The 27872-nt window shown below is 37.7% G+C and overlaps 1 protein-coding gene across 1 annotated transcript in view; it reads right to left on the bottom strand.

Moving 5' to 3' along the window:
* Positions 1–27872, bottom strand: part of hydin (HYDIN axonemal central pair apparatus protein) — an 81355-nt gene that overhangs the window by 41682 nt on the left and 11801 nt on the right. Inside the window, exons 7-19 of the mRNA XM_056255010.1 lie at positions 15866–16067; positions 15369–15549; positions 13491–13590; positions 13050–13168; positions 11969–12192; positions 10034–10101; positions 9690–9925; positions 8138–8238; positions 7924–8059; positions 7637–7801; positions 6517–6669; positions 796–1034; positions 413–671 (exon numbers count right to left, since the gene is read on the bottom strand). Of these exons, the coding sequence (XP_056110985.1) occupies positions 413–671; positions 796–1034; positions 6517–6669; positions 7637–7801; positions 7924–8059; positions 8138–8238; positions 9690–9925; positions 10034–10101; positions 11969–12192; positions 13050–13168; positions 13491–13590; positions 15369–15549; positions 15866–16067 (2183 nt within the window). The remainder of the gene's footprint in view (positions 1–412; positions 672–795; positions 1035–6516; positions 6670–7636; positions 7802–7923; positions 8060–8137; positions 8239–9689; positions 9926–10033; positions 10102–11968; positions 12193–13049; positions 13169–13490; positions 13591–15368; positions 15550–15865; positions 16068–27872) is intronic.

The raw sequence follows: 27872 nt of genomic DNA, 5'->3' as shown, positions 1-27872 counted from the left end.
AAAACTCAGTAACGCAATAAAACAGAGCCGTTCTCTATGCCTTAGAGCCGGCACACCGACTGATGGCTAAGCAATGCAGCAGCCCAGCGTGGGACGCAGCAGGGCAGACCTATATTCACTTCTCACCTTCTCTCATCTCTAATTTACCATTAAATCAATAAGGACTCAAGGAGGCATGCATCTCTGTAATGCTCTAGAGAGGAAGTCAATGCACAGCTCCGTGCGTCTCCACTAAAAGAGGATTAAGTGTGGCTTTCAGGACCTTCATCACCATAGTATTCAAACTTTAGCAGGTTGTGTCGGAACCGCTGTTGGCCAACATATTTGAAATTGTTGCAAGGAATGTAGTCTAGTTATCAGTTAGAGACGATTAATAGCTGATGCACATAAGAAAAAGTTCTGATATCGGTACCTTGGGGATGTCAGAGGAGCCCTCTAGCAGCATGTCAGCTGAGTGGCCAGGAGGAAGTAATAAACGTGCAGGTGATAAGCTGAAGATAGGGCCTCCTTGATCTGAAGTTCGAAGGCTCTTGCTTTTTTTGCTCCTAGACTTGTTAGGTGACAGAATGTCTCTGTTTTGAAACTGTGGAAACCCCTCTGTGGTCCACAATAGTTGGTGAGTGCGACGTCCTCGATTAGTAATTCTGAAGGCATAACGACATGGGCCGGAACTAGAAGACCAGAAGATTTAATAATTTAACTGAACATGAATAGTGAATAGCGAATAGTGAATTTTGTGAATAGCGGACTATTGTAAATGGCAGAACTCAAGGACAGACATTGGCGTTGTTTTACCTGAAGTGGGTTCCCAAATCCAGGCTAGGAGCCAATGGACGGTCAGTGACTATGGTGGTGCCCTTTCCTTTGGCCGACACAGGAATGTTAAAATTTTGGCTGTCCTTGATTTCCAGAAACAGTTCATCCTGGAACGGCATGGTGTCATTCAGATGGGCTATCAACTTCAATTCCAGACTTTCCTTTGGAGGAATTTCCCCTTCACTGTGATCCACACGCCAGTGAGACCTGTTCCTCACCTATCAACATTCACATACACATTATAGCACAACATCACTAATTCCATTGTGTAGTTTTAAACATACGATAGCAAAAAAAGGATAATAACATTCTAATAATTCCATACATATAATGTTTAAATGACATATTAATCACAATGCTCTCATCCATTTAAATCTGGCTATATAAATATAAATACACAACCGTCCAAATGTGGGGCTAGTAATATTTTCATATATTCTGTTTCAGCACTGTTACTCCAGTCTCCAGTGTCACGTGATTTTAATATGCTTATTTGCTGCTCAAGAAACATTTCTTATTATTATCAATGTTGAAAAGTTGTGCTGCTTAATATTTTTGTGGAAACAATTACATTTTTTTCTGAATTCTTCAAAAAGAACAGTATTTAATTGAAACAGAATTTTTTTGTTTGTACAATGTAAAAGTATACACTGCCACTTTAGATCAATTTTAAGTTTCCTTGATAAATAAAAATAATTACTTTCTTTCCAAAAACAAATCTTACCCCAATGTTTTAAACGGTAGTGTTAATTATTTTGCAACTTTGGTCTTACTGAGCAACTAAGCAAATTTTAAGTCTGTACTCTTCTATCAGTTACAATTGTGACCAAAAATAACCACTTACTTTCACTAACTCTTCTAAAGTGAAAAGTTTAAAAGTTTATTTTACTGGCCAATCCAATGAGTAAAATACAAATGCTCACCTAGCTAGGAATACTTTGGGATCAAATGGGTTAACCTGTTAAGCTTCAAGCCCACTATTGAAAAATCCCCAGAAATGACATACCCAAACTAAAACAGATACAGTTCATGAACCCTTTGCACTAAAAGCACAAGTATGATCTCATTTGAAAGCTGACACTTGGTTGTTTATTGTAAATGTAGAATTAATTATTGTCATAATGAAAAAAACAATTTTAAATAGCTTCAAAGTTTTGTAAAGTTATTAGAAATTTATTTTTATGAAACATCTTCATGAAAATAAAATTGAAGTTGGCCCTGGAGCAATCTAGAAATGCACTGCAGCTAAAGCCACATGTCTGACCATTTTATATTTAAAATCTGAAAATGATAAGTATAAAGCTCTGTATTTAGTTAAATGTTTTTCAAGATCATGTCAAATTACTTTATTTTGATTAGACTCTATTAGCAAACTGATGTTTAGTCATCTTCTGAGTCATCTATTCAGTCTATTGTCTCTATTGTTTTGTGGTGCCCCATTCAGTCTCAGTCTCCCCTGCACACATTTACACCTCTCCAGACTGGTTATTATGGCTCTAAATATGCATTTCTTTTGTTTGCATTATAGCTACTAACGACTGGCTATTCACAAGCTATTCATAGGGTTTCAAACCCTAATTTCTTTTATCAAAGTTCTCACTAAATATTTGAAACTGGTATCAAATGCACTGAAACATTTCAGTAAGCATTCCTATTTAGAAAAAAATCATAAAACAATAACTGCTCGTGGCAGGTGCGCCTGGGCTCGCTAGCATGTTAGCTTAGCACACCATCAATACACGACCATTTATGAGATTAAAACTATGTTTGCGCTCCAAACTCACTATATAACGCAAGTCTAGTGTTTTAAATAATCTTCTGTGATCTAACTTGGCTTCAGATAAAAAAAAAATCAGACAGAAAATGTGTTCTGAACGATGATGAAAGCTATATCGATTAGCATTACATTATAAATATAATCTATTATTATGAAATACCTGGCATGGCTTGAAGAACACAGGTAACTCAAATATCATTGCAATCATGTTTATTGTCTTCAAAACATCTTTATCTGCATGTTACAGCGATCTCTGTACTTTCTGTATCACTCAGTGACGTCCTGGAATGTCACATGACTATGGGTCTTCTTCATGATCCATATATGGACTTTTATTGGACATAATAGCGCCCCCATGCTATTGGTATGAATGGAAAACACAGCACATCTCAGTAAGAAGCGATCATTATGATTACATCGACGCATTTGGGTATAAATTCAATAAATATTATTCCTGTCTATAGAAATATGATGTGAATCTATGAGAATATATCAATATTTCTCCACATCTGCACATTGTTGAGCTAAAAGCCCTCAGGGACGTTGTTTTGTGAATCGCTATCATGAGGACAGCACGGAGTGTTTTTTATGAATGGACCAGCTGACGCTCATAATTCATATTAAAGGTATCGACTCGTTTTTTTCATTTCATAACTCCTTACACAAATTAAGACATAACTGTCACTATAAGTTTCTCAGAATACAATAGTGGTCAAATACTGAATCTTGAGTCTTATATCTTTTTAATGATGTATAGTTTGTCAAGGTATAACATTAAATCTGATAGTATATTTGAACTAAATAAATAAAAAAACGCTTCAGTGCGCCGACGCTCTGGAGAAGGTTAAGAGGTTTTAATATACAGTAGTGACAACCTAAAGCATCCTTCATACATCAACTTCATACAATATACTGTATAGTCCAACTCACATGAAAAAAAACCCACAAGCAAAAAACAACGGTAAACTCCCTTATGTGTGTGGACTGATTCTTCTATCTTATGTAATGTCCAGGGGAAATTATCCCACAGTGGGAATGTTTTCTAGTGGGTAATGAGAAATATTAATGATCATTCCCTCCCGGTTGGCTCCAACACAAGTAACTGCCACTCAAAAGCCAACCATTAAGCAACATCTTATCTCAGTCTTGTAATTGAACAAGGTTTTAAATGAGCAGCTATGTAGTGATAACATGTAAACATACAGTGTGTGTGTCTATGCCTTGTGCTGCCAGCAGGATTCTCTTTATCTGAAGGGAGTAGGATCTATCCTTTATACTATCGCCACAAGACTGGCGATAATATAAAGGAATTGGAATCATGTATCCATTTTATAATGAGTACTGAATAGATAATAGAAGAACACTGTTTGTGCTTTAACTGACCCAAGAGTCTGAAATCTGGCTAATACTTCCACTGCGTCGGAAATCGAATACTATGCAAATATACAGTACGCCAAAGGAGTAGTATGTTTGAATACATAGTAACTATTCGAAAAACAGTAGGTGAAAAGTACCCATATGACCTACTACTTCCGCCAAGATTCAGGAGTGTGCATTCGATGGGCACTTAACTATCCCATGAGGCCACGGGAGAGGATTTATGAATGGCAGTGAAGCGACTCAACTGTAGTCCACATGACAGTAACAACATGGTGGATGTAGTACATCAATATTTATACTACATAGAACATACTTTTTTAAGGTAAATTCTAATTACAATGTACTGTAGTACCTTCTCAGACAATATGCTTATACAACAGGGTATTGGGATGTAGGATATGCATGAGCAGTTTTTTCCTCTTTCAAACCCCATATGTTAAGCGCCTCCTCTCTGTCCTACTTTTTCTCCCTACTTTCATTATTTCCTTTTATTTCCTCATAACGAGAAATAAACCAATGTGAAAAAAGTGCAAGCTTGTCTTTGCATGCAAAAGTGCAACCCACCAGCTGCTTAATTTGTACCACTGCTTTCCATAACTGTTGGCGGAGGATTCAAATCAATTTTCATAATGCGGCCAAATGATTGATGTCCTGCACATTAACTTTTAATTGGGATTTTCTGACTGAGTAAAGAGAGCGGGTGTTGGTGTGTTAAGGGATTCGGATTAATAGCGTTTTATTTATCTTAAGATTGTGGCTCATCCTGATGGCTGAGTATAGCTTTTGGCACATTTATCATCATTTCCATTATGCTCTCCTTTTACAGTCTTCATAGGGAAAAACTAAGTGAGCAGACTGTAGAGAGGAAATTGAAGGATAAGTATTTCCCATTTCAGTGTGCACAATCTAAGACATTAAGATCATCAGAATGTACATTATCCCACTTAATACATGGCTGCAATTCAGTAGTCATTAGATAAAAATGTTTTGACTTGGTCACAACTGTCCAATCAGAATCAAGTATTCCAGAAAATCGTGCAAACACCTCATGAGTGAATTGGTAGCTGACTTTTTCATAACCAACTCCTCAGACTGATATGGACTCTGAGTCATGCAGGACCTATATATTTGTGTGTGTCAAAGTGTGTTTGTGAGGCAGACGGTGTGTTCGAGGCCAATCAGGGGGAGCCACACTCATATCTCATGTGCACTCAACTGTGAGCCATAGCAGAGCCACATGAATAATTCTGGAGAAATACACTGAATCTGATCATCAGAGGTAGTAAAGGGTTTTGGTAACACTTTATATAAGGGTCCCTTTGAAATATGTTGTAATTCCAAAGAAATTCATAACATATTGATATCCATGATTGTTGCATAACCATGATCTTTTAGAATGCAATAGTATTTGTTTAAATTTACAAAAGAAGTTTGCCAATGGCTTATGCTTCAACACAGTCATCACCAGCAGTAGGCTGCCCTTGGAGGAAACGCCTTTGAGCAGGTAGAGGTTAGAGAGAGGGCCCTATCATTTGAACTGCGCCGGACTAAAGAAGGTCAGCAGGGAGACATAGATCACTCCGTAAGTCTTCATATGAAAGAGAAGTGGCAAAGCAAGTGGGAGAGAGATAAAGGAGGGGAAGACAGAGAGACGAGCCGGTCGATAGGGAGCTAGATCGAGGTTGGGGCGATTTCCCCTTGAGAGAGGAATCAAGTAAAGAACAAGCCAGCTGGAATTTCAATAATCAGATCAGACCTGCATTAGAAGGTTTAACACCATTGATTGCTTTAAACTTCATCGTGCTGTAGAGCTTTACAATGGAACCAAAAGTCAGTCTCAGGAGAGACATATCTTTCCGAAAAACTCACAATACTTGTTTATCAGAAACTGAACAGATGGACGCATAAAACCGAAAGACTGCGTTGTGAGTATTTTCAATTCACGACGCACTGCTGTCAGCATCTGCCTGGCACTCAGCCATGCTATCGAGCGCCTCTAATGAAATTCAGGATCGACTAAAGCTGGAAAATGTTTAGTAAAAACTCTGGGTGTATAAAAGTCCTCAGCCTTGGAGGAGAAGACAGGATCAGTTTACCAATGAGTGTCGACACATAATCTAGGATGCCCTTAATATCTGAATGAGTTTGTCTGTATACAGTATGTGTCCAAGTCTCTTGGTGTATGTGTGTGTGGTTGCATGGAATCCTTCCATGGATTAATTAAACAGAGCCTAATGCTAAATTTATCAGTGGTGAGAATCAAGGAGCTTATTTAATATAAAGAGCAACCAAAACGAAAAATGGAAATTGGGAGAAATTAGGAATTATAAAAGGCATATGAGGGTATTACGCTAACTCTTATCAAATCTAATCTAATCTAATCTAATCTAAAAGAGCATTCACAAGGCATGGAGACAAGACCATGATATTAGACCCAGAGTAAGAAAACAGTAGAATAGGCATCAGGTGAGGAAACTGACATTGCAAGGGTAAAGGGAAGCAGTACCAAAGCTTTTCATCCCTTCTCTAGCATTAGAACCCACCATTTGAGCAAAGAATCTGGCTGGGATTGGGGAGTCGTTTGACAGCTGCAAAGTCCTTGTGACATCAGTCAGCACGGGAATGCAGCCAAAGTTCAGCTTGGCAGCAGTGACAGAGACGGAAGGTCCCTGGCCAACACAGGACAGGAGGAGCTCCTATGGAGAAAAGGATTACACATCAAAGATTTTTAGCGATTTTTTTTTTTTTAAATGTCATTTTTGTGATGTCCCACTGAAAGAACGTAAACCGAAGACTGTGACAGAAACCGTTTTGATAACAGATCTATTAACAGCAAAGATAAACTCTGACAAAGAGAAAAAGCCGTGTACACGCGAAATGAACCATTTTAATCATTTTAATGTAAACAGCGTCTGATGATTGATGATAGCGTTAGTACAGAAAAAGGGAGGCTGTTTAGCACAGCATCTCACGTAATAGCTGAAGAGAGGAACAATCTCTTATGTGAAAATGCGGCAAGGCTTCTGATTCTAAAGAGCCTTTGAAACATTCTGGAACTAAAAAAATAAAAAAATACACCTTTTGTTCTATACTGTTCTTTAGCATTTTGTTATTGCAATGTACAAATGTGCTGGTATTAAGCTAAATCAGTTTATTCTGAGATATCATGTTTTTTTATGCTTTTTGCACATCATAATAGCCAACTCTGTTTCTAATACAGGTTGTTTGCAAATATTGCATTAATCATTGACACATGCGTAATTTTTCTTTTTTATTCAATACACTTGCTGTTTTAATTAAAACGATATCTTAAAAACTGTTGGACCAACCAACTGAAGGAAGAACATAGTCTAATTACAGTACATTTTTGCTTTCACATACATGTCATTTATGCATTTGGAAAACGCTTTATCCAAAGCGACAAACTGTGTATTGCATTTAAGTTATACATTTGATCAGTTCATGCATTCCCTGGGAATCAAACCATTGACTTTAGTTCAATTGAACATGAGTACATTTTGTATTTCTAAAAAATGCAGTCTTGGTGAGCATAAAAGACTTCTTTCAAAAACATAAAAAAATCTTACCGACCCCAAACTTTTGAGTGCTAGTGTCAAATATGCACTTGCCGTAATGTCATACGTATACTGTACATATACTCACCAACGGTGGGTCTTGACGGCCTAGTATAGCAATGTGAGCTGTTTCCTGTAGGCTGCCCACTGTCTTGGCCTGAAGAACTACTGGAATCTGTTCTGTGCTATACGGTTGGATGACCCCTCGTGCGTGAGGACTGGAATAAAGAAGAGCAGGGTCTTCCTCATACGGCTGCAAACAGAAACGTGTGTCATATGCTTGAAAATCATACATATCTCTAATGTCTGACCTAGAAAATGGGAAAGGGCTGCAATAGAAAACACAATAAATTTTACTTGATTGGGAGGAATCACCTGAGGCAGAAGTCCATAGCATGCAGGAAAGTGAGTATCATTCATGAGCTCAAATGATTGCTCATAGGGATGACCCAGGAAACAGTGCTGGAACTGAAGATCTGGGTTCTTGAGGACCACATCAGGCACAACACATCTACCAGAACAATCAGAGATAAGTTTTGTGCATGGATAACAGCAAGACCACTTTATTTCCCAAATGAAAGTGTATTACCTAGCTTTGATTGGGAGAGCTAAAACCTCCTCTCCAACTCCTTGAACATCCACCACTAAAGCCAGATTGTAGTCTTGCACCGTGTTGGAGCAAAAGGTTAACTGAAAAACAAACACACATACACTACCGTTCAAACATTTGGAGTCAGTAACGTTTTTTAAGTCTCTTATGCTCACCAAGTCTGTATTTATTTGATAAAAAATACAGTAAATCATTGCGAAATATATTTTTGTATATAAATGTAATTTATTTCTGAGATGGCAAAGCTAAATTTTCAGCAGCCATTACTCCAGTCTTCAGTGTTAAGTGATCCTTCAGAAACCGTTTAAATATCGGTTATCGTTTAAATAACCGATTTGGTGCTCAATTTCTTTTTATTATCAATGTAGAATGTTGTGCTGATTAGAAAGTAAATTAAAAAAAGCATTTATTTCAATTAAAATTTGTTGTTTTAGTCTTTACTAATTCAATGCATCCTTGCTAAATAAATATTAAAAGGTATTCATTTCTTTCAACAACAAAAAAACAATCTTACTGACCCAAAAGTTTTGAACGGTAGTTTACTGTATATTCTTCATAAGATTTTATATCTCTGTCTTTATTTTATAAAACAACCCCACTTAAATATATCATTGTTTAAATCACTATTATAAAAGCTTTGAACAGATTTAACAGCTGCTTGTCTAAATATAGCGCTCACGTAATTCCAAACTGTTCAGATTGCAGTATTCCTCTCCTTGCATTGCTTTAAGTGCTCTGAAACCTCACATATGGGATCACAGACAACTGTCACCACGAAATGTTACCGCCTAAGAAGAATGGCAAAGTACTCTCCAGGTGCTTTTCTTTTATTATTCTAACATGTCTGGGATGCTGCCGGCCAGCTGTGTGATACATCTGGAAATATTGTCCCATTCCACTAATCGCAACCCCCTAATATGTATTCTTGTGCTGAGGTCTCATTAGACCACAGTGAGCCACATTCTTGTCACAGACTGGGAGAGGCACATTTGCACACTGACAGGAGACACCAACATCCACAGGAAGCACAAAGACAGGTGGACACATCCAACAGATTAGCCCTCCAAAGTGCTGACAGCTCCCATTGATGGGAAAAGACCAGCACATGACAGGTACGCAAGGTACCTGGCAACCAAAGGAGCATGGCCGAGATAATCACAGCCCTATAGAGAGAGAGAGAGAGGGGCTGGAGATACTGTTCTCATTTATCACCTTTTCCAATATATTCCACCTCCCGTTTTTCTATTAATGGAATACAACAGCCCCTTTTTTTAAAAGTCCAAGCTGTCTGAGGTTTAATAGTGATAAAAGGTCTGCTCTGAACGGACGTTTAAGGCTGCACTTAGTTTTAAAGACCAAAGTTTCTCGTCTCTGGAGAGACCGTTGATGTTTGTGGCAAGGACAGGTCATAGGCAACATCTTGACAGGTCACTTCTGCTTTTGCATAGGGAAATTGATTCAAATCGCTTTGAGGTATTCAGCGAGATAATAGGTTGATGGCTCGGCTTAGAATCAAAAAGAGCAAACATACCTGGATATCCATCTCAGCCATTGCACGAACTGTGCCTGTGCTGGGTGATAAGATAAACTCTTTCGGTCTTCTTTTGGTTTCGTCTCCCAGTCCCCATTCACTTCTGTTCAGCTGAGTGACCTGGTCCGTGCTGGTACTGCTTGCCAGTCCTGTGCCATCTCCGGGGATCCGCAGTCCAAAGCTCATGGGCACCAGTGAAGTGTTGCTAAGGCGACATGTCAGCGTTTGCGGAAACCCTTGGGTCAGTGATAGAAGATTCCTGATTACACAACTAATATGCTAAACAAAGATTAAACCCTAACATTGATCCTGATTGATGAAGTGGAGAGTGCAAGTTCATTTACCAAAGGACACCTCCCCAAAGTTGAGCTCTGGGACACTCAGGTGGAATGTAGGCCCAATTAAACACCCCCTGCAAGAGATGAAGGGATGAGGAAACTTAAAAAAAAAAAAAAAAAAACTCAACAAGAATAAAGGCCCATCGAAAATGGTGCACCACAAGTAATTATACAAAACTAAAAGGCTGTTGAGGTGAAGTCCAGTATAATGAGGAATGAGTGGCATTGTTTTTAGATGACAAGACAGAGTGGTAGTTGTGGAACGTATACATTCAGCACTTTCAGTGGTAATCCATCTTAATCAAAGGGGAAGTGGCTTGTGCTAGTTTGTTTGAAAGATTTCAGGAGAGCTCTGCTTCACTCGTTTAATTAAGGTTCAGCCTGTACAGGTTCATTTAATCAGCCATAAGCTAATGATTAAAACAACAGAGTGAAGGAGAAACATTGATGTTTTTTTGCTAATGGTCATAAGAGGGGATTGATTAAAGGGAAGGATGTACAATTCGGGTCAATCTTCTGCTCTAAAATCTATTCTGGTTAAGGTCAATCAATACTAGGGTTGCATCCAAATTTGCAGACCTCCCTACCATATAGTATAGTATTGTACATAAAAAGAGTAGTACCCCGAAGTGATAAAATAAAACAAAATTCTTTATCTAATGTATAGGCCAAGACAAGTAGTTTGATTAGGCATGGTTTGTAGGGAAATTACAAACCTGCGCACATATATTCAAACGAATATAACTATAGAATCAATTCTTAATGCGCATGTGAACGCCATCAGGTCACAGGTTCGCGTTTAAAGTCTGTTTAGAGAGAACGCCGTCATCTTAGTGGCCCCTAATTTGATAACAAATGATAATTTTGCTGGAAGTGAATCAATCAAAACTAACTTTAGCTGGAAATAACATTATTCAAAAATCGTTATAAAGCCAAAACAATCTCTGTTACCATAAATTGTATGTTTATCTCTGTAAAGCTGCTTTGAAACAATCTACATTGTTAAAAGCGCTATATAAATGAAGATGACTTGACTTGACTAGTAAGTCTGAATTCACAGTATACATAAAACAGTAGGCAAACAGTACCCGGAGGACATACTAGTTCAAGGGGCGATTTTGAAGTGTGCATCCACTGGACACTTTACTATCCCATGAGGCCACAGGAGAAGATTTGTAAATGGCAGTGAGGCGACGCAGCTCATGCATGTAGATCACATTATAATGACAACGCAATGTAGTATGTCCGGAATAAATTCACAATACACAGATTCATACTATATATAGAGCATACTTTTTATGATCACAAAATAATTACTTACTTACTTATCTAAAAGAAGTACCTACTCAGAGCATAATAAAGAATGTGGCCATATATGTATAAATAAAATTGTAAAACAAAAATATAAAAAGGTTTTACTATGACCTTTTATTAGTATGTTGCCTACCAGGGTGGAATGTGTATGAATGGGAAAGGCAATCTATCATGTCACGGTTGGGTTAATGTTTTAAAACTGCCATTAGTACATAACGGTGGAAAGCAATGGGGACTGGCTGGAAACATGTACTAGTGTTGTGGAAAATTAGCAATTCAAGACAAAAGAGGTTCATTTTCTGTAACAGATACCAAGCAAGACATTTGACTTTTTCATATGTTTAGGTGATATTTCATTTATGACAGAATTTGATAAGGTGATAAATTGTGTCTAGCATGAGAGAAAACAAGAGTTTCTTCTGATAAGAAAATGATCATTTATATCATACTATGTACAGCTAAACCTAAAATGTAATCCTTTTGGGAGTGATTTCATCTAGTTTTTAAATGCAATATGAAATGATTTTCCTTTGACACAAAAGGCAACGCATACAGAAATTACATAATTGAAAATTGAAAATAAATAAAGGGTTATTATATAATAAAGGGTTCATCTGTGAGGTTTACCTGAATGTGGCAATGACTGGCTCAGGGTTTCCCATCACACTAAAGTGTAACTCTTCAGAGAAAATACCCAGTTTGTCAGAAGAGAAATGGACCTCCAGTGTTTTGGAGACTCCGGGTGGGATCATGCCTTCAGAGGGGTTTAAGGAAAAGCAAAGCCCCAGCACTGTACTGGGTTGCACTAGTTTATACACACCATTTATCAGTCCCTTGTTGCTTAGACGCAGCTAAGAATAAGAGAAAACAGACAGAGAGAAGAAAGAGAGAAGAAACACAAAAGAAAGAGGGTCTGTAGATTTCTCCAGGTTTATGCCTGCACAGACTGAACGTCCAATTGTTTCATTCTTTCACCGGTGGGATCAGTTTACGTTGTTTAATCATACACTTGGATACTATCTCAAAAAGAAGCCCATAGGGACAAATCAGACTCAAACAAACAATCCAAAACTTTCAGGACAATTATATTATTGGGATCATGCAAAAGCTCAAATAACAAAAGGAATTGGGAAGCCACAATGTTTGCATAATTCAGCGTGGAGTGTATTCAAACTGAGCCAAACATTGGTCTATTTCAAGACTCAGTAATAATAAGGGGCTTTTATTATTCAATTAAAACTGCTGTCGAGTCCATGCTACATTTGGCAGATTGTGAGCAACATCCTGATTAAATTTGATGTGAGATCCTGCTTGTTATGGCTTCACAGTAATCAATTCTGTGAAGGGTTCTTCTGGTACATCAATAGTTTCTTCCCACCACTACTACATGCTTTAGTCTGTGTAATGATTTGGAGGAGGTAACGCTAAGTGGTTTTGTCTTTTAGACTGCGCTAAAGGTTAAGAAGGGGACAATAACACTTACAAACTGCGATCATTGCAGCACTCTAATATAAAATGTTTAATTAGTAAAATGTTATGTCAATATGGACGCATTTTACACCTTTAGTGTGTTATGCAGATGCTTAAATGTGAACAACTGAATAATAATAATTACAGGATTTAATGGGATACAATGTAACTTAAGCTCAAATTGCTTTTACCATTGAGATTAGAACAAAGATACTACATGAGTTTTCTACAATTGTACCGTATAGCTTTGTTTGGAGCCAATGACAATATTTCCCATGTCTAGAAAGTCAAAGCAGAACTGCAGTTTTGGGCCTACACCCTCTCCTTGTATGCAGAGTGGCAACCGAGATTCACGACCTGTGTAAGTACAGAGCATTCAAATAAGAAACCCAAAAAAAATCATAATGAAACAGGCTGTTAAATTTCACTGGCTACAATATCAACAGTCAGTCTTTCTAGGTCACTACTAATCCAAGCAACCAGAATATTGTCAGACCTTACTAAAACATGCAAATAAATGCAAACCTGATCTCCAGGCCTGCAGATGGGCCTAAGCGCAACATGCAAATGTACCAATGCATTGTTAGAAAACAATGCAAGTGTGCATGAGCAGCATAGCTGTGACAGTAGAAAGTGATTGTTTTTAACACAACATCATCTGTTATCATGGTGTAAGTACCAGTGATTTCACAGTAAACAGTCTGCTGGTAGATCCTGGCTTCCTGTGGTTTAAATATGATGTTCACCTCTGCAGTGCTGTTGGGCCAGATTTCTCCCTTCTGTAAAACAACAGAAAGTCAATAGAGAACACACACAAAAAAAAAAATTTGATTAATTTCCACAGATATTATTTGTTATACAAGCGTAATGCAAAGTCACAAGTGTGAAAGAGAAGTTTTTAAATATTATTATAATTTAAAAGGACTCTTTTTCTATTAAAGAATATTTAAAAATTTAATTTATTCCTGAATAATTAAAGCTGAATTTTCAGAAGCCAAGTAATGTCTTCAGTCTTCAGTGTCACACAATCCTTCGGAAATCATTCTAATATGCTTTTTATTATCAATATCAAAAATGGTTGTACTGCTAGTGCCTAATATTTTTGTGTAAACCATGACTTAAGCAAAAAAAGCATTTATTTGAATTATATTTTTTATAAGCCTTTACTGTCACTTTTGAACAATTGAATGCATCATTGCATAATACAAGTATTCATTACTTTAAGAATAAATCTTATTGGCCAAACTTTTGATTGTTAGTGTATATGAAACTAGATAATAAATGACAGTAATGTCATATTAATTACCAGTAATTCATGGTAAAGGCATTATTATAACTATTATTATTATGACAGGAGTGAAGTGAAAAAAAAAAAATAATGTGTTTGCATGCTACACTACTCCCTGAAGCAGTGACACATACAAAGTGGTGAAAGCCTAACAATCAGAGCTGGTAACACAAACTTCACAGGTATGATCCCAGCAGGTGATGCATCAATAGACTTGGGAGATACCAAGGTCTCTTATCGCCACTGCGCTCTTCAGCAAGTCACTTAAAATTAGGGTGCTCTAGGGTTGGCCACAACTGCATTGGATAAAAATGTTTGCTAAATTACTAATGAACAAACAGCATGTTGTGTCACCAGGCAGTGCTTGACAGAGAGTTGACGGAGCAGGTGCGAACAAGCTACTGCAGGTAAACAGATGCTCACATCCAAGCAGAGGAAATACCGATCTGTTTTGTTTTGTTTTGTCTCGGTCACGGTCTCTGTCTTTTCTTGCCTAAGCCTGCATAAACCTGGTTTGAAAAATCTGCATTTGCATTAACATTTAATGTGAGAGAAAAATCAGAGCAGAAATGAATGGGAATCGTTTTCATTTATAGCCATCCTTATAGCTGCATCTTCTTCTGTCTTATAAATAAAATGTACATTAGATGAAGGAAAATGTGAGGTACAGAGAGAAATGTCTGTATGTGCCTTTAAGAGGGTGAAAGTCACAGCAAGGTGACAGAATTAACACAAAACACTGTTGGATGTCTTTTAAAGGGTATGTGATTAGTCATTTGGAAAAAACAAAGTGCTGAGCTGTACTTCCAGACGCAGATCGTGTTATAATCGACTGGCACTGTTGCATACATTCTGCATCAACTGCAGACATGCAAAAACTTACAAAGACTCAACTGTAGCAGAAGACCAATCACTAGGTGCATAACCAATGCGAAATTTAGGATTAATAGAATTTAGGGATTGCATGCACAAAAATGTTTAAACTGCCCATTCAACAATAGAATTACCATTTAGTTAAGTAAATCACATTTAACTCTCTCCCACATAACAAATCCTCATGTCTAATTAGAAACAAGCTCAGTATCTTTTAAATTGCTTGGCTGAGTGGAGTGATGTCTAAGTTTGGTATCCACCATATGTTTAGGCATATGGTTATACGGTACAAGGACATCCTAGGTTTCAGATTTAATTGCTGGTTATGCAATATTGCATCGGGGTAAACTGGAATCTAAAATGCGGAAGCTTGTCATGTGTCTAGTTGTAACACACCAGGGGTCTCATGATAATGTCCTGGTCATCCAGAGACAAAAGCTGCTGCTGAATTTGCACAAGCCTCTCCTGGAGGGTATGGGAAAACTGCGAAAGACAAGTTCGCGAAGAAGGATCAGTGTTTTCTGTCAGAAACTGCTCCATGTCATCATCAACTTCTTGGTCCAGCTCTGAAGAAAGCCTACAAAAGAAGAAAGAAAACAACAGAGGATAAGAGAAAAATGGACAAAAACAGATTGACACATTCATAATGTTAAAAGAATAGCTCATTTAAAAAAAAAAGAAACTTCCGTCATTATTCATTACCACTGAAAATGAGTTTCACTTGTCTCTCGGTTTGAAAAAACAAACAAAATGCACCTCAGATGCTGTCAACATCATTTTTCATTAGGATGTGAGCATGTCACCAAAGTATGTTTCCAAAAGTATAGTTATAAAAACTTAAATTATAGCTACAATAAAAACACTTAAAACTAATAGAGTTTAACTAGTCAAACCTTAATTTGTCTCGTTCCTCTGCCTCCTCAGTGGCAAAGTTCTTCCACTGGTAATGCACAATGGAATCACTCCTGTTCATTATTGCCACTTTCTGGTAGGTAGCTAAAGAGATGTAGGTTTTCTCCAGCATCACATAGTTCTTGTCAAATCCGACATTTATATCTGTGGAATCTCCATAGAGGGTGATTTGGATGTCTTCTCCTAAAAAAAAAGGAGTCATAAGGTTGACAGACGTATCAAAGTAAAAGGTTTGTATGAAGACAGTCTACTGTTAACACAAGACTTAAAATATCAACCAAAGAATGTGATTATTTCTACAAAAGTATTGGTGGGTCATTCTCATGAAACCATCTATTAATTTGTGCCAACCCTGTTACATTTAAAATGTTGTAGGGTTGAATGTTATGAAGTTGAGAGCAAAAATGGCTAATAACAAGCGTAACTAACAAATATCATTGAGGCACACAACATTATTTAAAATTCAAAATCTAAAAACATGATTTTATTCAGCTTAATAAGGCCAATAAAACTATTTAAACAATGATGGTCATTTAACCGAATGACAGCAAAAACAAAGACAAAATTTGCGTTTTTTTCATAACATTTTTCATAAATATTAGGTCTACAATTTACATTTACTTACATTTTACAATGAAAGCAAAATGTATAATTTTTGGGGAAAAACTGCATAATTTTTTACATTACAGACTAAACGAAGTTAAATCTACAAAATAATGTGCCTAAGTTCAGTATTTTGCTTTGTTAAATGAGTAGTAAAGAATGGGGGCACAAATGGGGCATCAATGGCACGGTTTTAGAAATAGAATCGTCCCCATCAATTCCCTAGCGAGCATAAAAGATTTACAATTAGGCAATTGTACGACTGGAGTGTGATCTTTTTTTAGTCACCATGGTGGTGGCGCTACATGTAAACAAATAGAGGTCTGTATTCTGCGTTTGTTACCATGGTGGAGCTGTGTGCTGCAATGATTGTGAACCTGGTCCATCAGGACAAGAGTTCCCCAATGAAATGCGGTCACATGACCTCACCAAAAACCAATCAGAAGCGAACAAAACAAACGTAAAATTCAAAACAAAAGCTCAAATCAGAAGTGCAGCTGGCTTACATATATTTACCTGCATTTTGATTTGTTTTACTAGTTTGGCTACATTCAAAGCAGGAGCTTCATGCTTAGTGGACTATCACAGCCCTGCCTTGTCCATAATGTCAGCGCACTTACTCATGCACCCACACAAAGTTGAAAAAAGTATTCAAACGAAACATAAAACAGCAATTGTTTTCACTATAAAATGATATATACCAGGTAAACATTGATCTTGGACTATAAATCTTCTGCTCTGGATATACTGAATTGCATTTGGAATATGTAATATGATTGTGCTGACTGACAAACACAATGCTGGGGAGGAGGGGCGCAAATATATGAGACAATTCCTCAAGACCAAGTAAACAAATCGACAGCAAAGAAATCCATCAGAGGTAAACTGATGGATAATGTAGAGAAACAAATTTTAGCTGTTACATTTATTGGCTGTTTCAGCACGCTTCAAAGCTCAAACATCACAAACACATGCACTTTTCACTTAACATATTGCATGTATGAACATGCATCACACATGTTTTTGTATGTACGTATATGTACGTTTGCAACTCTTGCACGCATTCTAGAGAGAATACTATTATTTTTCTCAGCATGTGTCTCTCTCTGATGACTCTTGGACACAAACAGACAGGTCACCAGAGGCATTTTAGATTGTTAAGACATTCCCCACCCTCCCTCATCTCATCCCATCGAGACCTTTATGGTATCAGGTGTACTGGATATAATTAACCCTTGTTTATCTTTTTTTGTACACTGAGGTCTTCAAAATACACTGACTGTCTTCAATGCAAAATAATTCAGTACACTGCCTAATGAGGCTGCTAAGGATGTTGGGAAGACAATACATTTACATTAACTTTACAATAAAGTAAAGCATATACACTCACCGGCCACTTTATTAGGTACCCCATGCTAGTAACGGGTTGGACCCCCTTTTGCCTTCAGAACTGCCTCAATTCTTTGTGGCATAGATTCAACAAGGTGCTGGAAGCATTCCTCAGGGAGTTTGGTCCATATTGACATGATGGCATCACACAGTTGCCGCAGATTTGTCGGCTGCACATCCATGATGCGAATCTCCCGTTCCACCACATCCCAAAGATGCTCTATTGGGTTGAGATCTGGTGACTGTGGAGGCCATTTTAGTACAGTGAACTCATTGTCATGTTCAAGAAACCAATTTGAAATGATTAGAGCTTTGTGACATGGTGGAAGTAGTCATCAGAGGATGGGTACATGGTGGCCATAAAGGGATGGACATGGTCAGAAACAATGCTCAGGTAGGCCGTGGCATTTAAACGATGCCCAATTGGCACTAAGGGGCCTAAAGTGTGCCAGGAAAACATCCCCCACACCATTACACCACCACCACCAGCCTGCACAGTGGTAACAAGGCATGATGGTTCCATGTTCTCATTCTGTTTACGCCAAATTCTGACTCTAACATCTGAATGTCTCAACAGAAATCGAGACTCATCAGACCAGGCAACATTTTTCCAGTCTTCAACTGTTCAATTTTGGTGAGCTCTTGCAAATTGTAGCCTCTTTTTCCTATTTGTAGTGGAGATGAGTGGTACCCGGTGGAGTCTTCTGCTGTTGTAGCCCATCCGCCTCAAGGTTGTGCGTGTTGTGGCTTCACAAATGCTTTGCTGCATACCTCGGTTGTAACGAGTGGTTATTTCAGTCACTGTTGCCCTTCTATCAGCTCGAACCAGTCTGGCCATTCTCCTCTGACCTCTGGCATCAACAAGGCATTTCCGCCCACAGAACTGCCGCTCACTGGATGTTTTTTCTTTTTCGGACCATTCTCTGTAAACCCTAGAGATGGTTGTGCGTGAAAATCCCAGTAGATTAGCAGTTTCTGAAATACTCAGACCAGCCCTTCTGGCACCAACAATCATGCCATGTTCAAAGTCACTCAAATCACCTTTCTTCCCCATACTGATGCTCGGTTTGAACTGCAGGAGATTGTCTTGACCATGTCTACACGCCTAAATGCACTGAGTTGCCGCCATGTGATTGGCTGCTTAGAAATTAAGTGTTAACGAGCAGTTGGACAGGTGTACCTAATAAAGTGGCCGGTGAGTGTATGTTGATAAATAAGGAAAACAAATCAAGTTATTGGACGATAATAGTAATTCTTTGCTTTGATTATCAGTATTGGTTGATAGTGGATATATATTTCAGTCAATATTGCGTTAATTTAATTTATTTAATTGTGATGGTCATTTCCTTTATTTTTACATTTAGATTACCTTTCCCATCATCTAAAGCTCACTTATTTTTTAAAAACACTAATAATTTAATAACACTGTTAAATGTATTCTTTATCAAATTTCACATAACAACTGATTTTAGTTTTTACATTTATTTAGACAAATTAATACATAAATCTTATATATGGCCATTTAGCATTATAGACAGATTTTAAAGAGATAGTTCACCCACACACAAAGTTTTCACAATGCAATAATTTCCCAAATATAGTGCACATGCAAATGCAAATGCAATAATGCAAATAGTTGAGTTCTTGAGGTTAAACCAGAAAAAAGAAAAAGAAAATAAAGCCAGTGTCTAGCAAAATGAACAAGGTCAATGAAAAAAAAAACAATTCATAATACTATGCTTTCACCAAACGTTTTTCTGTGCTGTACAGTAGAGAGTGTGAGAAAGAGGAGACGGGAGCCTGAAGCATTTGTAGGGGCTGATCCAGTTATGCAAGCATGTCTCCTAGCAGAAGGACTGCTGTTACTCAGTGCACATTTTAAACAAGCAAATGTAATTGCCGCACATCTGATGTACTTGGAGCAGAAGAATTTGCATTTATGTTTAAGCTACAACATCCTTGGAAGGAGAGGAAAGAAGCTGTATGAGGGGGGGGGGGGGGCTTTATGAAAGGAAAAGACAGACAGAGACAGTGTAAGAGAGGGGGAGAATGATAACAGACTGACAGTCAGACAGAGAGAATAACAATATTGGTAGAAGAAATTAAACTGCCATAATGACATCCTGAAGATGATATGGCAGAAGGCAGACTGTACCTTCTTTCTTTTCTTCGCTCCCAGTCTTACCCTTTCATCCTTTTACTCTCTCCACTGATTAATTTGCCGTAGATATCACTTTTCACAAATGAGCCAGAGACATTTAACCTCTGTCTCTATGCATGAAGCTTTAAGAGAGAGAAAAAGAGCAAAGGAAATTGTGTCTTTGATGGGACACTGTATCTGCCAGCAGGCTGAAGGATTGTGGGAGCTCTTCAGAAGAGAGGGGAGGGGAGAAGAATGGGAAATGAGGAAAGCTTTCATTGAGCTGGAGATTGTGTGTGTGAGATGTCTTCATCAGCTCACTCTTAAGTGCACTCTAAAAAGCCTGCTAAGATAGGGGGTGTTCTACTTCTTGACGAGGAAAGTGGTCTGCTTATATCATAGAGTATAATATAGATACACATTTGGCCCTCCTAACCAAAGGAAAATAAATCTGAGATGACAAACATACAATAAGGGCGTTTTTCACATCTGGCTTAATTGGAGCGGAACCTGATGCGTTTTGTACCTTAGTTCAGTTCGTTTTGGCATATATGAACATGGCAGTCGCGCTCAAATCGAAAACCGAACTATGGAGTGATTCGCTTGCGGTGAGAAAAGCAATCCGACCCAATGGACCAACAAAACAAGCTGTATCACAATGTATAATGGGTAATTACGTACGTTGTGTGAAAAATAGCAGTGTTTGTTATCTCAATATGAATTGTTTTAACCTGCAAAGACGAGGTGAAATGCCTAATTGAAATTTGGTCGAACAAACATATAGATGGGAACTGTTCAAAACACTTAAAATAAAATGATTAATGTGCGGAATCCAGGAACATAAACAGGGTGCACTCTAAGGGTGCACAGTTTACTCGTAAGTGACTTGTGAAAGCAAACCGAACCCAGAAGAAATTGCAATATTGTGACAATTTTAATCCCTGTTTTGGAACTAAGCAAATATCTACAGGTCTGAAAACACCCTAAGAAACACAGAGTTCTTTTTGGAAGTCTTGTACGAAAAATATCATCCATTCCTACTGAAATTAACCTATGTCAAACCTTAATTAGACTTACACTGAACAAAATACTCATAAATAAAGAAAAACATTATCTTAACAATAGCCACTGATCCTTTGGCATTTCTAAGGAAGCAGTTCATGTATTTTATTCTTACAGTAGCACAATGCATTTTAGCAATTCATTCAACAAACAGCAGTAATTATCTTGTTTATTTTCATGACATGTTTTGTATGCATTGTGTTATGCTGTCTGAGCAGAAGACAGACTATTGAATAGAGGAGGAAAAGAGAGAGATTGATGTACTGTAGACAGAATGGAAAACGTGACCTGTGACCCATGCAACGAAGCTGATGTGTTTGTTTTGCTTTGGTGCTCCATGTTTTCATTCGCGAATATAATACCGTTTTTTCCATTAGCCTCGATGTTGCCATTTAAACAGACCTAGATGCTTACAGCTCCCTCTGTATCTCTTGTCTCTGAATGCCACGATAATGAGATTTTGTTTCTATATGAACGCCGTTAATAGCAAACAAGCCATGGGTAATGCGTTGCACTGCCATTTGTAACGGGAAATATAAGAAATGAGATACACACTTTACCATACTGTATATGAAACAACAAACTATTTGTCATGCTGAAGTTCCATGCATGCATTCCCTATTAACAGGCAGAAATGATAGGAGGGATATCCTTTGAAGAAACCCAAGTGTCCCATGAAAGGAAATAGCTTTCACTGAATAAGAAGTCACACTGAATGTGTACTAGTGGGAAGGATCCCCTATTCCCCACTACTGCAGCTGCTACCCGGGGCTTTTTGGCTCCTTATACATATTTTAGAGTCAATGGCCAAACTCTGCAGCCTAGATAAGGCAGATGATGCGAAGCAAAACAGTTGGGAGGTATTTGAAAATGTAGGACAGATTAAGTAACTCATCCTTTACCGTGTTGCTTAGAGCAGATAGTGTCTCTACTTACTTCCAGCTATTGGTAATTAAACACATTGTGGTTTCAGAGGGACTACATGGGCATTGATATCTCTTTAGCTTTGTAGTCCATTATTAATGGAAAGACAGAACAGTGCAGTTAAAGACAGCCCCAGATTGCACCTTAGATGTTTATATTAAACATGTCGGCTGGTTGTCAATAAGTAACATGGACATTAACCTTTAGATCTGAGCACATCATGTGTAAAGGAAATTGTTTGGTGACCGACTGAAAAGCTATAACCTTGAGATCAAAGATTTAAATAAGACTAATAATAATTGTTTGATTCCTTCACCCAGAGCTCTCTTTTGTCGAAGAGAATTATAAACAAAATCCAGGGACATTCCCTGAAGCTCTACAACACTGGGGAAAAAAGTTAAATTTTCAACAAAAAAAAAACTTTTGCAAGTTTTAATAAAAAAATGTATTTTAACACATGGAATTCAGTAAATCCACTTAAACAAATTAAAGGTACACTATATAACTTTTTGTTTGTTTAAAATGAAAAAAAAATTAAATAATGAGTCAATATATCATCTACCGACTAGCGAAAGCGAGCACCAAAGGGCACAAGATATTGAACACTATATGTGCGTAAAAGACGAGGATGGTCGATGAGGATGATCTTGTAATGCTGACACTATTTCAAGGAGATATCCAACATCGAATTCCCACATTCTCCGGTTCCTGAAGGCATCCCAAATGTCGGCTCAATCCCTCGTATTACAACTGAAGAAGTTGCCAAAGCCATTGATAGCATGAAGGACCAGGCTTTACCGATCTGCCAGTGGATTTTTGGAAGTTGAAGGAGCTGCGTGTCACCACGATTGAATGGCTAGCAACTTTCTTCAATGCCAACGTCGACTTTGGCCATGTACCAACCAACTGGACCACAATAATTAATTGTCACAATAATCAAACATCAAGAAAACAGAATATTTGGAAACCAATCCTTCTGATGGCAAGATCCTGGTTAGTGGCGAAGCCCTGATGAAGACAACCAGCTTTAAGTACCTTGGATTGCGCCTGCAAAGTGACTGTGATATCAATAATGAAGTGCATGGGAGGGTGAACTGGATGCGCAGGAAAGAAGTCACTGGAGTCCTATGCGATAAACGCATACCAATCCGTCTCAAGTCGTACAGTAGTACATACAGTTGGGCTGTATTGAGTCGAATGCTGGCCAGTTACAATAGGCACTTGGTACTCTCTCCACGTTATGGAGATGCGCATGCTCCGCTGGATTACTGGTGTGTCTCTCCTTAACCACTGCTGTAATGATACAATTCGGTGGAAAATGGGCGTTGCACCAATTATGGAGAAAATGCAGCAAAGCTTCAATGGTATTGGCACGTTCTACGAGCAGCACCAGGCACTGTCGCTGACACCGCCTATCTCTTCATAATAATAATACATTTATTTTATATAGCACCTTTCCGAGAACTTTACAATAAAGTACAAATAAACATGACAAAAAAACAATACAAATAAATTGAGATGGATAACATAATAGATAGTGGTAGATAAACATAGAAATCAGATCATAGAGTCAGGGGTCAGGGAAACAAGTTGCAAAAAGATATGTTTTAAGGTGGGTTTTGAAATCGTGTAATGATGAAAGGTCGCGGATGTGTTGGGGAATAGAATTCCAGAGAGTTGGGGCAGCGGTACAAAAAGCCCTTCCACCAAACGATGATAGTTTGTGCCTACGGATCGTCAACAGACCGGTATCGGAGGATCTAAGTGTGCGAACTGGGGAGTAGGTATGGATGAGATCAGAAATATAGGGGGGGCAAGACCATGGAGTGCTTTGAATGTGATAAGGAGTATCTTGTATTTAATACGAAAGCTTACCGGTAGGAAACGTGGTGGACGTGAAACGGCCACGTAGACGGCCAAAGCAAAGATGGCAGGATACAATCGAAGCAGATAAGGATCAACAAATTATACACAAAAGGGCCACTTGACCGTGCAAAATGGCATACCAAGATCCGAGAGTGGACTCCACACTTGTGGAAAACACGCTATAGGAAGAATAATAGGCTTACCATGGGATTGATGATATATTCTAAGTGTTTATATTTTAAACCTGACGGGATGGTTTTCATGGGAAATTGCGTACATACATCACTCGCCCGTGCGTGTCTTGTCATATCTGTAAATAGAGAAAAGGTGCTCCGTCTACTTTGACGCATGTATGGTGTGGGAGTGGCCTAGGTAAGTTGTCACAACGAGTGAGAAAGGTTGACATGGAGCATGCTTAATCTCGAACCTCTGGGGAAGTTAAAAAGAGGAGAGTCTACTGGAAAAAAGAGAACACGACAGAGCTCGTAATAAAACGAGAATCAACATTGGCTTGGCTTTTAAGAGATGGCAAGAACTGAGGGATTTCAAATGTTGAAAAAATGATGCGGAGATGGCTTTTTTTTATTTCTCATTTGGTGAGTAAGGTATTTTATTGAACAGATTCTTTTTATTTCATTGTAAAGCATTATCTATTGTGAAGTGTCCTCACATCATGGTTGTTGTAGCGCTGTGCTGGAATTTAATTCCAAGGTAGTACCATGTCAATTAATGGGTATAGCTACAGTAACGTCTTCAGCTACTCAGCTTGAGATCCTTTCCATCTAAACTGCTTAGATCTCTTAAGCCTAGTAGGCTAGTGAATGTTTTATGAGCAGTATGATAAACAAATTCATCTGTAGTCACGCAGAGCCTAAGCACAACCAAAACAATGTTCTTCCACAAAACACCTGCAGTTTTTTGGCTAAAGGGCCAAAAGTTACATAGTGTACCTTTAGGTAAAATTAACAAAATAAATAGGAACATACTTTGTGTTTTTACTAGGGCTGTCAAATGATTAATCGTGATTAATCACATCCAAAATAAAAGTTTTTTTTACATAATATATGTGGGTGCACTGTGTATAATTATTTTATATATATAAATACACACACATGCTTGTATATATTTAAGAAATATTTTCATGTATATACTGTATATAGATTTATATATAATTTATATTATATATAAATATAAATATTTTATATATAAATAATATTTTTTTCTTAAATATACATGCATGTGTGTGTATTTATATATATACAAAATAATTATACACAGTGCACCCACATATATTATGTAAAAAAAACTTTTATTTTGGATGTGATTAATCGTGATTAATCATTTGACAGCCCTAGTTTTTACTCAACTTTGTTTAAATGTTGCACGTTATATATAGTGTCACAAAATACATATCTCTTCATTTTAGACATACATTATTTTTTCACTGCACTGACATTAGCACAGCTACAGTATGTTCATTGAATGATGCAATGAACAAATCCTACAACCTAACCACAAGATACTCTATACGGCTTTTCAGAATGTTTGTAAACAATAGGCACCAAGATACTTCCGGGTGGTAGAAAGCGAGTGGCTTCTACTGACTAACTGAAGAGATCCAGCCGGCTACTGTAACAGTTACATAGTTAAACACATTGTTGTTGATCAAAGTTGAAACGATGATGAAAACGTCTTGTGTTTGGGGTTCCGCTGCCAGATATACAGCAAAAGGTGTAGGGGTTGTATCGATTTCTTGTGGGTGAGGAGGTTATAGCGAGTGGACGTTGTGTCGTCAAAAGTAGGAAATCTTAATGATGCCCTAAATTATATGATTTATCCAACGTTTACATTTCTGCTGCCAACCCTGCTTGCCCTTCAACTCTGCTTCGTGTATTCTCAAACCGGTCCATCTACAAAATCATAGCAGAGCATCTTCAGCCGGGGAAATTCGAGACTAATATTAGTAAACTTGTCTCTTTTGAAGATCAGACTCATTGCCAGTCACTGCCTGAAGTAAAAGAGGGCTGCCCACTCTCACGCACTGACCGTGAGACTCACGCAATTGTCACTTTTCACACGCTCTCACGCCACACATCCATTTTTTCACGCAACTTACCGAAATGTATATTCCTCATACATAATATCGACCAATCAGTGTTTTTCAACCGCGCAAACAGGTTAATATAACAGCTGGAGAACAATTATGTCACATAACATTTACCTCAGGAAAGCCATCTAATGACCATGATAGGCTATATAGCACGTTATTTTGGCTAGAAAAAAGAGCTAGAGAGTATTTTGTTAATTATGTGTAGGCGTAGGCCTACTATATTACATATTTATTTATTATATTTTTTACTTATATCATTAAACACAGTTCTTATTATTATGATAAAAAAACGCATTATATTTAATTTTTTTTTAAAAAATTATAAATTTTTTACAGTCGACGGTGGGTCTCCCTTCCAAGCAATTTACTAGCGTTGCCATAGGAACGCTTCGGCTTTTGCCACCCGAAAGAAAGTCTATTACTGTTGTGACGTCATGGTGAATTGTCGTTATACACATTAGCAACCACTAAAACATCAACAACAGAATCTCTTTTAAAATGCCCAAAATATCTTAACAATTAACACTATCAGGTTTGGCTTTTACTGAAAAGAAAAACTACTCTCAAACTTCAGCCCTATGAAATACGCCGCACAGAGAGACCACCTTTAGAGACTTAAGAGAGGTCTCTGTGCTTATCTGAGATGAAACTGGGACTGCAGGGAGATGTTTCTGCCAACCCCCAGAACCAAACCAATGAAGACATGCTCCAAAGCAGCTTCACGTTAAACATAAATGAGGAGGAGACAGGAAAAGGCGCTAAATTAAAAATGATACTCCCCTGATGGGCGCAAAGTGGTATTTTTAGAACAGAATGCATATTAACCCTTATGTGCTGTTGTGGCTGTTTTCAGCCACTATGGGGTATTTTTGAGTCTTAATTTGGCCATAACTTTTTCTGTGTTTCAGCAAATGGAATGATTTTTGGTGACAAATCTTATTTTGCCACATATTTTGGGAAAATGCTTTGAAATTTTTCAAACACTCAACAGTACACTCTGGGCAAATTCACTACCCTTTCGTTATGTTCGTGGCTGAAAACAGCCACTACTTTAAACTGCTGTAAAAATGTATCAGATAAATATTTTTTTCATTTTTTTTACATAAATCTATTAATCAACCTCATTCCTGATCAAAACTACTAAATGTTTAAAAAAAATCAGGATTTTAACTCTTTAATTGCCAAATTCATAAATGATGTCACTGATTTGGGGGAAAAAACACACAAAATGACTTATATTCAATATAAAATGTGATTGTGGACTGGATTTTTTTTAACCTTTTATCACAGTCTTGGACATGTCAAAGATTAGAAACAATGTTGGTTTTGATGAATTTTTATTTTTTGCGCAGCATCAGATTTAAACTTTTTCTCCCTCATTTACTGTTCGTGGCTGTTTTTGCCCCATTGACTTCCATTATAACCACATTTATTGATTGCAAAGCCATGACACCAAATAATCATGCATTTTTGATTGTCGGTGGTTTTCCCTGTTGGGAAGAGGTAAAATTTGTAATTTTTACTGTGGATAACCAGGTGGCACCATTAACCCTTTAGATAGGCCTGTGCAAAAAAAGCTTAGTTTCTGGCTTTTACATGGAGTTATATGGAGTATAATAGCATTATAAAGTGTGTGTGTGTGTGTGTGTGTGTGTGTGTGTGTGAGTGTGAGTGTGAGTGTGAGAGAGAGAGAGAGTGAGAGAGAGAGAGAGAGAGAGAGAGAGTGTGTGAGAACTCACCTTGATGCATCTGAGAAAATCAAAATATGCACCTCAGCTCTCAGAACTACATGGAGTAAACAAAAACAACGTAGCCTAAGTGTATTTATGCATCTGCTGCCTTTTGATGGTGAGGAATGCAGACTAAACAAAAACAAAGCAAGTGGATATAAACA

Source organism: Rhinichthys klamathensis, unplaced genomic scaffold (assembly GCF_029890125.1).
Source record: "Rhinichthys klamathensis goyatoka isolate OS25496 unplaced genomic scaffold, OSU_Roscu_1.1 h1tg000005l_1, whole genome shotgun sequence".
In the NCBI taxonomy this organism is placed as follows: Eukaryota; Metazoa; Chordata; class Actinopteri; order Cypriniformes; family Leuciscidae; genus Rhinichthys; species Rhinichthys klamathensis.
Note: the sequence above shows the minus strand (reverse complement) of the source record. Positions and strands in the feature narration are given on the sequence as shown.